The sequence below is a fragment of the Mus musculus genome, chromosome 18 (assembly GCF_000001635.26).
Source record: "Mus musculus strain C57BL/6J chromosome 18, GRCm38.p6 C57BL/6J".
Taxonomy (NCBI): domain Eukaryota; kingdom Metazoa; phylum Chordata; class Mammalia; order Rodentia; family Muridae; genus Mus; species Mus musculus.
Genome location: NC_000084.6, coordinates 77868631 through 77882879, shown reverse-complemented (window position 1 = coordinate 77882879; position 14249 = coordinate 77868631). Strand labels below are relative to the sequence as shown.

The 14249-nt window shown below is 43.8% G+C and overlaps 1 protein-coding gene across 1 annotated transcript in view; it reads right to left on the bottom strand.

Moving 5' to 3' along the window:
* Pstpip2 (proline-serine-threonine phosphatase-interacting protein 2) overlaps window positions 1-14249 on the bottom strand; it is a gene marked incomplete at its 3' end in the record, with an annotated part of 88330 nt that continues 74081 nt past the window's right edge. Inside the window, 9 exon segments of the mRNA NM_013831.4 lie at window positions 1-1078; window positions 3464-3524; window positions 5251-5285; window positions 6961-7042; window positions 8511-8607; window positions 9421-9519; window positions 11032-11111; window positions 11267-11312; window positions 12435-12533. Of these exon segments, the coding sequence (NP_038859.3) occupies window positions 3475-3524; window positions 5251-5285; window positions 6961-7042; window positions 8511-8607; window positions 9421-9519; window positions 11032-11111; window positions 11267-11312; window positions 12435-12533 (588 nt within the window).

Below are 14249 nucleotides of genomic sequence, written 5' to 3'. Positions count from 1 at the left end.
AGCTCCCATCATATCTTCCTAGATACAAACAAGAGTGTACTTTACAATCCAGGGCCTCACAGATTAAGATCTCTCTCCTTTGTGGTTTATTCAGAACATTGCATTTTTTGTAAAAATAATTCTGACACTTAAATTCCAGTCATTTTATTCACTGAAAAAAAATGTTAGCCAAATATCCTTTTTAAATGTGTGTTTGTATGTGTGTGTATGTGTGTGTGTATGTGTGTCTGTATGTGTGTGTGTGTCTGTGTGTGTGTTTGTGGTGTGGTCTCTATGTGTGCATGGTGTATGTGTGTGTCTGTGTATGTCTGTGTGTCTGTCTGCCTGTGCATGTGTCAGTCACTGCTATGCACATGTGTGGAGGCCAGAGGAACCCCACACATGTGTGGGTCCCAGGGATGGAACACGGGCCATCAGGCTTGCACAGAATCTTTACACCCTCATTCAGCCCACAGGAGCATGGCAGCCACACAAACGGCTAGAACAGCCCTGTGCCAGAAAGTTGTGCTCTAGCTCTGGTTCTGCCTCTCATTGGCCATCAGAATTGTAAGGAAACTGATCTCACCCTGCTGGGTCTCACTTTCCCATCTGTGAAAATGAGCAAGTCCAATCAGATGCTTCTACAGCTTCCAGCTAAGAACAAAGGTAGTTTTAAACGCTGCACCACTGAGAGAGGGTGCCCGTTCCCCCGGGCCTCCTTCCCACAGCCCACGGAGCATCTTTGGAAACTGGAGCCACCTCCGCAGCTCTGCTCAAGCCAACGCTTAGGATCCAGAGTGGCTCTGCTTCCCCGACAGGAAACAACACTCACAACCTTAGTAGCTAGCCAGAAAATAATAATTCTTCCTTCTGGAGCAGTATGTAAACTCTCTGAGGGGGAAAAAAGGGGGACTCTGCAGAACTCTACTCGACTAGGTTGAGTCAAATGTATACTATAAATTTAAAATATCAAAAAAAACAATTTTTCAACAAGGATTCACATCAAAGTCTTCATGATCGACGCGATTTGGTTATGGACTGCTGCTCTCTGGATCTCACATCATGTCACAGAAGCAGTAGCTGAGGAAAGCTTTCTTTTCTGAAAGAAAGTAGCACAGAAATTTCCTTTGAATGACCTACTCATACCAGCTTAGGAGTGTTTTTGGTCAAGAAAAACATAACAGAGAGTCGCCGTCACCACGGGAAGTCCTCATGGAAATAACACGTGCACTGATATTTTTGATGCACATGCTATTAATTCAAAAATTACAATCTGTGTTTATTAAGCATGTTAGAGTTAAAAACAGAAAAAACACCCAAGATCAAGAACTACTGAACAAGTTCCGAGTAGCTAATTCTCCTGTGAAATTTCAACCCCTAAGGTACCTTCAGATATAGAAATAGTATAATACATTGCAGGACTGAATTAATTAAACCAGAACCCTTTCCTTAAAATTCTCTGAATCGGAGGCTGGAGAGATGACCCCAGTGGATGAGAGGGCTTGCTACTGTTCCATAAGACCTAAATTCAGTTCTCAGCACCCATCTCAGGCAGCTCACAGCTGCCTGTAACGCCAGCTTCAGGAGATGCAACACTCTCTCCGGAACTCTGCAGGCAACCGCACACATATAGCAGATGGGGGGGAAAGGAGGAGAGAGGGAGGGAGGGAGGGAGGGAGGGAAGGAGGAAGAGAGCACACTTTTAAAATTCTCTGAAATCCAGTCAATCATATGAACAGGCTGAGCCCCGATTCATTGACCTGGTGCAGACATCAAAATTATACAGTTTGAGAGAGACAGCTCATTAAATATGGAGGCATTAGCATCTCGACTTCACGCAACAGATTCCTGGGCTCAGGGGAACTAGAGATCTGTTTCAAATGCTAGTCTTAAGCTTGTACCATATGTGCTTTATCCAGGTATGAGCAGGAAACAAAGAAGTAAGACACATATTTCTTATATAAATACATAACATATAAATATATGTATAATATATAAATATATATAATTTATTTCATAAGCTCTTGGGACTGCCAGTGCTTGGTCCATGGCTGTCGTTTGCACTGTGGTCCAGAGAGTAGACCTGCTGATGGTGGCTGACTTACTATGTCCCTGCTTGGTCTCTGAGAAAGAGACATATGAAGAAAGTACTATGACAGGTTGTAAAGACTGCCATTTGTATTATATTTATAACTATCCATGTCTTCAGTTTCCATCTCCTTTATAGCAAAATTACTCACATCTTAAGCATATTCATGAAGCAATTTAAGGTCTTATATCTCATACAAATTAATACCAGATAATTATTCTATTTAATTGAGACAACTTGGCTCCCATCCTGTGTAGCTGACTGGGGATAAGTCAGGAAGTAGTTGGTGTGAGAGCCTGAAGTGCTGTTTGCTATGCTAATCTCCCAGTGCTTTCTGGTGGGTAGAACCCAAGACTTAACAAATCGCCAGAGAGTGCTGTGAAAACCTGATTTGTTTCATAACTGACAGTAATGTCATCGATAGCAGGAAGAGCCGGGAGTGACACTTTTCCAGGTCTGCCATGACATGACTTCCTGCACCCAGCCACCCACTCTCCCTGTCACTCCCAGAAGAACCCAAGATCATAAAAAAATGCAAATGGCCCAACTCTTCAATATAGTTTTCACCAAAGAAGTAAGACTTGCCCTGTTATAGACAAATGAGAAACTCTAAGACAAACCAGGAATGGATTTTTTTTTTCTTGAGGATAGATGCTCCCCCACCCCCCACCCCTTTTCCTTCGATGCTGTAATCCCTATCGAGTTACACGCCAGGCTCAGCCTGTCTGGGCAAAAATTACAATGTACAAGGAATTTCCTCCAGTGTTGCTTTTGGCTTCTGAGGCATTTTTCACATTGTGGCTGAGTGCCCAGACAACAGCCACTGTGTGGTCACCTTTGCAGCTGTGACTGGCTAGCTATGTTGAATCCTCCAAGTATCCTTGTGGTTTACTAGTTCAGATGACAACCTGTGACTTGGTACACATGACCCCAGTGGTCCCCTTCTGTGTTTGGCGACTGTGAAACCAGCGAATAAAGAGTGTATCAGAAGACTGAGAATCGTGTGTGTGTGTGTGTGTGTGTGTGTGTGTGTGTGTGTGTGTGTGGTGTGTGTGTGTGTGTGTGTGTGTGTGTGTGGTGTGTGTGTGTGTGTGTGTGTGTGTGTGTGTGTGTGTGTGTGTGTGGTGTGTGTGTGTGTGTGTGTGTGTGTGTGTGGCTTCCGAAGATGGCTGAGCAAATCTAGAGAGTTGTACAATAATGGAAAATGAAGGGAAATGTCCTCTTTCCAACAGGCTTCCAGTCAGCCTGCAGTTGTAAGCTACAGGGGCAAGAGGTGGGGAGCCTGAAAGGAGGCCCAAGGCAAGACCTGGCCTCTGGGCGGTGCTCAGATCTGGAGACTTCTAAACTGCAAATCACAGAGTACAACAGGATTCCAGGCAGGTTAATGACTCTTACCACCTCTGACGTCACTGATAGAGCAAACTGTAATCTTCAACCACAGAGTAATCAGGATCATCTGCAAAGGGAAGGGCACAGGACAGAACTCAGCTAATCTGTTTCCTTGGTAAGACTTTAGCCCGGTGGTTCTCAACCTGTGGGTCATGACCCCCATAGGGGTCACATATCAGATACTTACATTACAATTCATAATGATAGCAACATTACAGGTATGAAGTAGCAACAAAAAAATAAATTTATGGTTGGGGGTCACCACAATATGAGGAACTGTACCAAAGGGTCTCAACATTAGGAAGGGCTGAGAACCAGCGCTTTAGCCCCTTCCAGACCAAAAGCGGTCCACTTCAAGGCAACTGCCTTCTTATCATGATTAACTACATCAAAATACGAAATGTGGACACCAAAGCCTATGCTTAGGAGTCATGACTACAAACCCGAGGAACATTCCAGAAATCACTATTAGGACTTCTTTTTTGTTCATGGCCACATTCGCACCCACAGTAAAGTCATATCAAAAAAAAAAAAAATAGACAAAAATAAAGTTACATTAGTAAGTGGTAATTATATGGTAACAAGATAAAAAACGACTTAAATATTTAAATAGATTATTTCAACCACTACTTTTTAATTTTTTGGTATTTTTTTATCATCTGTATCTACGTATATGCTCATGTGCTCAGCACACACACAGAAGTCAAAAGACAGCTAATGAGAGTCAGCTCTCTCCTTCCAGCATGCGGGTGCTGGGCATTGAATGTAGGCTGCCAACCTTGACAGCAAGCACCTTTGCCCACTCAGCCATCTTGCCGGCCCAGAAATTTTCAACAGCCATGAAATTTTTACTGAGACGCCAACTTGGCATAAATAGACCCTCCCCTCAATCCCCTTTGAACACAGCTACTTAGACCATTCTTGCCTGAAATGGTTCTTTGTTAAGCACCTGCTAGGCTAGCCATCGAACACTATGCTAAGGGCTGGTGAGGCTAAAAGGGAAAATATAGCTCTTCAAAGGTGTGGCTATTAACCAGGGAATGCAACGGGGCAAAGACCGCTGCTATGTGTGGTTCTCTGGGAGGTAAAGGGAGATGAACGTGACCCGCAAACAATTCCTTTTAGGCAGTGTGCACCAGTAAAATTAATGGCTTCACAATGAGACCCTGTCTCAAAAAGAAAAGTCTTTTTCGAGACAGGGTTTCTCTGTATAGCCCTGGCTGTCCTGGAACTCACTTTGTCGACCAGGCTGATCTCGAACTCAGAAATTCGCCTGCCTCTGCCTCCCGAGTGCTGGGATTAAAGGCATGGGCCACCACACCCGGCTAAGAAAAGTCTTATAGTGAGATCCAAATACAGATACAATCTCTTAGGAGTTCAATCCTATCAGGCATGTCTAACCTGCCACCAGGGGCCACATGCAGCTTGAGGTAGCTATGAATGTGGCCCAACACAAACCCCAAAATTTACTCAAAACTCTGCAACTATTTGTAGTTTTGTTTTTGTTGTTGTTGACTAGACTGTACCGTTCTCAAGCATGCCTGGTTTGTTTTGTTTTGTTTTTCAAGACAGGGTTTCTCTGGGTAGCCCTGGCTGTCCTGGAACTTGCTCTGTAGACCAGGCTGGCCTTGAACTCACAGAGTCCTCCTGCCTCTGCCTCCTGAGTGCAGGGATTAAAGATGTGCGCTGCCACAGCCCAACTCATGCCTGGTTGTTATTTTCATACTCTAGCCTGTAGGGGAGGCTAGAACACCCAAGCTAAACATCGCAAGCGGCTCTTCCTGGTGGCATACCTGGTATCCGCTTAGGGACAGGGAGAGGTCCTCTCCTGTAAGAGATGGAAATCAAAGTCCTTCAGGTAAGTTCTAATTATTTTTATAACTTTCTACTTTGTGCTACAAACATATCATATAGTAATTAGCTGGCTCCTATCCTAGAGAGGCAAGAAGGCTCAGAAGAGGCAAATGATGTGCAGCTCTGACATTGCAGAAACCCCAAGGGCAGATACATATGACGCACAGTAGCAAGGAGTACAGAGCTCTCCCCAGGGCCTGCTGGCTGGATTTTCATCTCAGCTGATGGAAGACAATTTCCTGATCTCCCAGAATGTCAAAATCTGTGTACATACAGTGAGAAACAGCTCTACCTCACAATGAGTTAAGCCAGCTAATTCCTATTAGTGGTTTTGAATGGTCCTTCCTGTAGACCGTGCGCTCTGTTCTCTCCCAAACGCTTTCTGCTTTTCCTAAAACTGGATGGAAAACTTAACAGATGAGATCCCACCCCTACCCCCCAACCCCGCCACTGGCTTTGTGTGAAACAGAAGTTTTTTTTCCCCCTACAGGCCTTTTATATTAGGAGCAACACATTTTCCACATCATGGACCCCGTGGAAGTGGCTTAGCTTTGCTGGCCACAGCATCTTTGGTATACCTCTACTCAGACTTGGTGGAAAATAGCAGATAAAAAGCATGGTCCACTAGCTCCAATAGCTTTCTATACGAATACCAAAATTTGCATTTCATACAATTTTCACATCATTCAAAGGAATGCTTCTGATGTCTTCCAGTCATTTATAAATATTAGCCAGGGCTGGGGAGATGGGTCAGTGACTAAGAATACTTGATATTTTTCCAGGAGACTCAACTTCAGCTCCCAGTACCCACATTCAGAAGCTGACAACAGCCTACAGGTCCAGTTCAAGAGACTCTGACGCCCTCTTGTAGCCTCTGTGGACACTCACATACACACAGCATACAGTGACACAGACAGACACATATACACATATAGATAAAAATAAATTTTAAAAAAACCATAAGCTACGTGTAATGGCTTACTCAAGTACTAGAGTAGAAAGATCTCTGTGAGTTTAAGGTCAGCCTAGGCTAGAGTGAGAACCTGTCTCAAATATACACACATGCACACAGTTACACATACATACACATACACACATGCGCATATACACACATATATACACATACACACATACATGTATGTATACACATACATATGCATACACATACATACCCATATATATACAGAGACACATATACATAATACATGTATACACACATATATACACATACTTACACATATACACACACACATGCACATATACACACATATACATACACTCACACATACACACAGAGGTGGGAGTGTAGAAAGCCTCCTTAATTCATAGGCCCTATGGAAAGAAGTAGATCAGGTCTGACTTATGCACGCAGGGCATAGCTTGCTTATTTGTGTTTTCTACCAGCTATAGGAAAGCACAGAATTCATAAACAAGTAAGAATGGCCATGCTCAAGTAAACTGTAGTACCCCCCAAACCATAACTAATAAAAGCTATATAATATTTGTTCTAAAAATGCTATTTCAAAAAAACTAAGTTTCCTTACTAGGTAAAATATACAAATTTTGTCAATGGCAATGTCTTACATCATTAATAGCATAGACATTTATTAAACTATTTTTGTTTCACATGAAAAGCAGCTAGTTATTACCTTGCTGGATTGGGCCCTGTAGTCTTTCCTGGTGGGGCAGCATTCCGCTGAGGAGAGTAGAAGTTCTCATACATGATGGGTGCTACAAATTTTAAGACACAAGACATCAGAAGCATGTAGAGGCTGGGCTGTCACACAGTTGGTAGAGCACTTGCCCAGCATGCACAGAGCCCTGGGTTCATCACCCAGGGCTACATAAGACAGGCTGGGTGCACGTCCTGTCCCTGGGCCTGTCCCTCAGGAGATGGAGGCAAAAAGATTCAATGTCATCCTCAGCTACACATCAAGTTTAAGGCTAGCCTAGAATACATGAGACCCTGTCTTGGAAAGAAGGAAGGGAGGGAGGGAGGGAGGGAGGGAGGGAGGAAGGAAGGAAGGAAGGAAGGAAGGAAGGAAGGAAGGAAGGAAGAAAGGAAGAAAAAAGGAAGAAAAAAGGAAAGGAAGAGAGAGGGAGAAAAGGAAAAAGGTAGGGAGATCTAGAATGGTCCCCAAGAGCTCATGTGTGTTAGTAACTTTGTCCCCAGCTCAGCAGCAATGGAAGGTAATAGGACCTTTAAGAAGTATAGCCCGGGCTGGTGAGATGGCTCAGTGGGTAAGAGCACCCGACTGTTCTTCCGAAGGTCCAGAGTTCAAATTCCAGCAACCACATGGTGGCTCACAACCATCCGTAATGAGATCTGACTCCCTCTTCTGGAGTGTCTGAAGACAGCTACAGTGTACTTACATATAATAAGAAAATAAATCTTAAAAAAAAAAAAAAAAGAAGAAGTATAGCCCAAGCCGGGCGTGGTGGCACACGCCTTTAATCCCAGCACTCGGGAAGCAGAGGCAGGCGGATTCTGAGGCCAGCCTGGTCTACAAAGTGAGCTCCAGGACAGCCAGGGCTATACAGAGAAACCCTGTCTTGGAAAAAAAAAACAAAAAAAAAAAAAAACAAGAAGTATAGCCCAGGGCTGGCAAGATGGCTCAGCAGGTAAGAGCACTGACTGCTTTTCTGAAGGTCCTGAGTTCAAATCCCAGCACGGTGGCTCACAACCATCCATAATGAGATCTGACACCCCCTTCTGGAGTGTCTGAAGACAGCTACAGTGGACTTGTGTATAATAAAAAATAAATCATTGGGCCGGGGCCAACTTGAGCGAGCAGAGGTCCTAAAAGTTCAATTCCCAACAGCCACATGAAGGCTCACAACCACCTGTTCAGCTACAGTGCACTCACATACATAAAATAAATAAATAAATCTTTAAAAAAAAAAAAAACAATTCCCAGTATGAACACAGCAGGAGAGGTCATTGGAGGCGTGCCCTGGCCCCTTCCCCTTTCACATCCTGGCTACTCTGCCACTCTCACACGGTCTCAAAAGCGATGGCATCAACCGCTGGACTGGAACCCCGAAAACTGGCCAAAATAAACCTTCTCTCATAGGCTGATTTATATGAGGTATCTGTTACAGCGGCAGAAGCTGGGTTGTACATAAAGTTCCTGAGCCATGGGACAAGGAAAGCTAATCTGCTGCATAACTGTCCCTCACACCATGCCACCCGGGTCACCTGGGGGAGTCTGTCCAGTTTTCCGCTGGTTCACAAAATACTGGATGTCCTTCTCAATGCTGCATGTTTCTAAACTCTTACGGACTTGCTCATACATCTGATAAAAACAAGACAAAGTGTTATGCAGAAGCTTATTGGTGGCACTTAAGGTGCCACTCTACATAAAAGGAACTTTCATCAACAGCTGACTCCTCTGCAGCTTTTATTTTAAGAATAAAAACATTCCCAAGGCTTTTTTAAAAAGTAGGATTAGAACTAAGAAACTCTATGCCAAGTCCCATGACTTAATTCCCATGACCAAGTGCCACACACAAGTGCAAACACAACTACCTATCCCGAGGATATGTTCTTCCATTCGACTCTATAGTTTTGTGGACATCTGACCTTGCTTCTAAAGTCAGTGTCTCCTATGAATGAGCGGGGCTGTTTCTTAGCAAAGGCTAAGATACCCTGGTCTGCTGTCTATGGTATCTGGGGATGCAGTTACTGTAGCTGTGCACAGGTTAACTCTGGCTAAGCACCATGATGATACTGAAGCAAGCCCTCAGCCTGGAGTGGATGAAGCAGCCTGGGCGTGGCTCAGTCCTGCTGATGCTTGGTACAGGGCTAAGTGATGACATTCCACACCGGAGCTGTCTTTGGGGTTCACATTCTTCTGTCTTTCACACACCCAACTGTGTCTGGGTTTTATTATCTGCCGTCTATCCCTAACTCTCAGTTTCTTAATTAGAGTCACGGTGGTAAGATGGACCAGGCATTGTCACACAGGCGGTAGCAATGTTTAAGTCACTATCTCTCTGTACCTCAAATGGAAGCAGGGAGTGGGGAGAGGATGAACTAAGAAACATTTATGATTCTTTCCGCTCTGATGATTCTAACACGCAGAGCACAACATTCCGAGGCGACTTACCTCGTCATTTGCGACACATTGTTGTGACAGCTGATTCAGATGCAACCACAGTGCATTCCGGAAGAAGTTGATTCGTTCACATTCCTGAGCCTCGAACACCTACGGAAAAACCGTTACACGTACAGGCATATGTCAAGAAGGGGCATCTATTTAGATGGGCTGTGACTTAAACAAACTTAACCTATACTGAGGGGTGTGGTTAAGGAGAAAGTAAAGCAAAAAAGAGTGTTTGACATAATAGTCCCATAATAGCTAACTGTGCAGATAAATCAAAAAAGATTCATCAATCAAATAAGATACATTTTTAAAAATCACCAAAGTTGGTTTGGGGGTGTGGCTCGGTGGATTGGTACTTGTCTGGCATGCATGGCCCTTATCACCAACACCATACAAAGGAAAAAGAAACCACAGAGGCCCACTGGACCTCACGCCAAGAGCATCCCTGGTAGGAGAGAGGAGAAAGCAGGTGTAGAGAAATAACCTTTAGGCTGAGACAAGAAAAAAATATGGCTGGAGCTGGGAACATATCTTAGGAATCGAGCATGTACAAGCGTGAGAGGTCCTAAGCTTGATATCCAGGACACACACACAGACACACACAGACATACACACACATACAGACACACAGAGACACACACACACACAGACACACACAGACACACAGACATTCACACAGAGACATGCACACATAGACACACAGACACAGACAGACACAGACAGACACACACATACTCTCATAGACACACACACACAAATACCCATACACACACATTCATACACCTACACACACACACACACTCATACACACATACACAGAGACACACACACAAACACTCTCACACACAGAGATACACACACACACACACACTCATACACATACACACATATGGGGGGGGCGAGATAGGGGGCACAGACAGGCATAAGGGCAGAAAGAGAGTGAGTTTGCTCCTGACCAAAAGGGGAAGAGACTGTGTCGAGGGTGTAGAGAAAGGCCAGCTGGACAGCATAAGACCTGGACAGGGCAGGAGCCCCTGAGCTCTTTTTCTACTTTAAGGAGGGCTATGATTCAGGGGTTCTAATTCTTGAATTCACAGAGACTATTGGGTGCTACCCTGAGAGTTCCTGACCCCAGAGGCCTGGAGTGGGCTGAGAATCCACACTTCTACCCAGCCTTGGATTATGCACTAAAAACTGGTATCAGAAAGTTGAAGAACTTTCCAGCTTGAATCTTTTTTGTTTCCTCTTGAAAACTATGAAGGCCTGGGTACTCTCCTTAGAACCCAGCAAGTACAGGCAAGACTCTCCGAGTAATTACAGTGCTCAGTCCACCATTAACTGATGCAGCTGTCTCGTGCCTGGGCTAACCTAATATTAGACTAAACCTCTGGACTGAGCTGGACAGTGAGGTCAGGATGGGGAGGAGGCGAAAAGATGAAAACGAGAGGAAATTATTCCGGTTCCTTCTGTTCACGTAAATGCTCGATTTTTAACTCACCTTCATGCTCATTGACTGAATGAAACACAGTGTGCGAAAATAAACAAATTCTCAGGTTCTAGAAGGAAGATGAGCCCCATCCCGAGCTGCTTCCTATCCCAGTCCCAGATGCCTACCTCGCAGGCCTTAATGTGTTCACTCTGCCAGTCTTCTCGAACCTTCTCCAGCATGTTGATGTGCAACATGTACGCTTTGTCTGTGACGGCGAGAGGGGAAGCGAGACTTAGGCACTAGACAGGCTTGTTACATTGTAGCTGTTCCTTTCTGGCGCCTGTTAACGCTATACATTCAGAGTAATGTAAACAGCCCCCAACCAACCCTCTCCATCCATCAGAGGGTGTTCTCTCTCACCTGAATCCTCTACTGCAGTCTTTGAAGTGGCCAGTTTCACAAAAAGCTGTGAGGACCAAAACCAGAAAGAGATTAGGAAAGCTGATCCCACTTCCATGAACAAACGCATGTAAAAGCAGCAGCAGCAACAACAACAACAACAGAGAGGTACGGTCTGGTCTACTTCCTGTAGACTTTCCACTTAGAAGCAGATCTTTCATCTCTGTTCTTTAATCTCATCAGAAAACAGATATCCTACGTCCTCCTAGAGACGTAAGTTGTGCATAATATTACATTCAGATTATATATTACTGAATTTATTTTTAAATTTTATTTTTCTATTTTGTGTGCGTATGGGTGTTTTGTTTGCATGTACTGCGTACTACGTTCTTGCCTGGTTCCTGCAGAGGCCAGAAGAGGGCATCGTACTCCAGGGGCCTGGAATTATAGGTGGTTGTGAGCTGCCTTGTTGGTTTTGGAAATTGAACTCAGGTCCTCTGCAAGAGCAGTCAATACTCTAGACAGCTAAGCCATCACTACCACCATATTATAAAATTTATTAATTTATTGGTTATTATTATTCCAGTTATATTATTAAATATATAATCCCTGCCCTCCCTGCCCTCAAGAAGCATGCTGTCAACAAAGAATACAGAAGCTGAGTTTTGAAGATAACTTTAAAAATCAGGGCTGGAGAGATGGCACAGCAGTTCAGAGCACTGACTGTTCTTCCAGCAGTCCTAAGTTCAGTTCCCAGCAACCACATGGGTGGCTCACAACCATCTGTAATGGGACCTGATGCTCTCTTCTCGTGGGTCTGAAGACAGCTACAGTATATTCATATAAATTAAATAAGTAATTATATAATTTTTTTAAAAATCAGACTTCCAATTCTAATCACTGTTTCCTAATAGCGTGCTTCTCGGGTGCCTTCCCCAACCTCAAAATGTTAGCAAGGGCTTTTTCTGACTTGGGCTATAAGTAATTTTTTTAATAATTTAAGCTTTTCGGTTAGCTTTATTTTTTGTTTTATGGGATGGGGTTTCACTGTGCAGCCCAGTCTGGCACTAACCTCATGCCCTTCTGAGAACTAGAATGTCATGCAAGTACATCCAGCCGGACCCTGAGCTGGCTTTAGGCAGACACCAGGGAATCTCTGACTCTTCAGGTTGTAGACCAAGCTGCGTACCTTTTCTTGTTGCCGTTGGTTGGCCACATTGGCGCTGCGGTGGACAGCTTGCTCTGCCTCATCCTTGTCCCGGCACTTTTGCTCATAATTCTTCTTGGCCTTTGTGTAAACAGAGGATGGGGACAGGTGAGCAGGTATAAAGTTTGAAAATCGGCTGGCCCTCCCGGACCTGCAGGCCACGTCCACGCACACCAACTGAGGTCCACGCCCACCAACCGAGCTCTGATTGGTGCTGTAGATCAGGCTCTCAGAGGAAAGGTTCCCGCCACGCCCACCAACCGAGCTCTGATTGGTGCTGTAGATCAGGCTCTCAGAGGAAAGGTTCCCGCCCTCAGTCAGTGCTCTTTGAGCAGTCTCCCTAGATCTCACTCTTTTCCAAACTATTCGCAGTGTCCCCCTCCCCCTTCCCCTTCCCCTCCCCAGCCAAAGGAAATAATAACTGCCATTGGCTAGCATGAAGCACATGAGCTCTAAAGACTAAGAAATGGGATTTGAAATGTATATGACTGATTTTTATAATTTCTCTTTATTCTTGAAATAGACAAATTATACAGTACAATAGGATTGTATCCAACCATTGCATATAACTACTAAGATGTGTAACCCGAGATTTATATAACATCCATAATCCTTAGAGTCTATGTGCAATCACATGGTCACAGGAACCAACTTCCTCTCATTCTAAACTGGCATCAGTATTCTAGAGTCTCCGGCCACTGTCTTGCACAGTAGGGGGCACACCAATGCCATCCATCATTGGTTCACTTTAGTATATTCGAGTTTGTTTGGTCTTATTTTGTTTTGTTTTGTTTGTTTGGAGACAGGGTTTCTCTGTATAACAGAGTTCTGGCTGTCCTGGACTCAACCTGGAGTCCAGGCTAGCCTCGAACTCACAGAGATCTGCCTGCCTCTGCCTCCCAAGTGCTGGGATTAAAGGCATGTGTGGCCATGCCTAGTCCCGTGTTTCTACTTTAAAGACCTCTGTTCTACAGAGTTTAAAGTAGCCAACAGCCTATCTTATGCCAGTTTTACTACCGGGATTATGGGATCACTTCATAAATTCTAATTCTTATGGGGTTACTTCATAAACTCTAATAAAGCTATGAATCAAACAACTGGCAAATAAATAAATATGACAGTTAAACTTGACTAAGAATAAAGATGTCCTCTCTTGCCTGGAGACATGGCTCAACCACTAGATGTTAAGCTCCCAGTCAAAAATACAAGTCTTTTCTTAGTTTGCTTCCTCTGCAGTTGCCTGTGAAACAGAGATCAAATGCAAAATCAGAATGCAGAGGTTCAAATCCTAGCCTCCCCATTATCTATGTTTTTTTTTTTAATAAATTGCTTAGTGTCTTTGATTCCCCACCTATAAAGGAAAGATTTTTAGGCTATACATATAGTATATATTTATCTTCAAAGGCATATAAAAATTAAAATATGAACTGTACTTTTATAACTATTACACGTTGACATGTGAAATTAAACCTACAAAACCGAGAAACTCCAATAGCTGATTATCTCCAAAGGACGGTGGCTCCTTCGGAGAGAGAGCCTGTGTCACTGTTACACACTCTTCCCTTTGGTTCTCATAATTAAGTTTCCATAATTAAATTAGAGTTAGCTTTTCACAGGCTTTTTCTATATGCTATCTGTTACACTGTTATCATATAAAATTTTATGGGTGGGAATAGTAAGTTCCTGGTTTTCGTCATTATAAAAAACGCATGACAATCGTGCGAAAAGACCCGTGTAGCAATTCCTTTTTACACAATATCTCAGAGCCACTTCTCTCTACTGAGCAAGATCACTTTT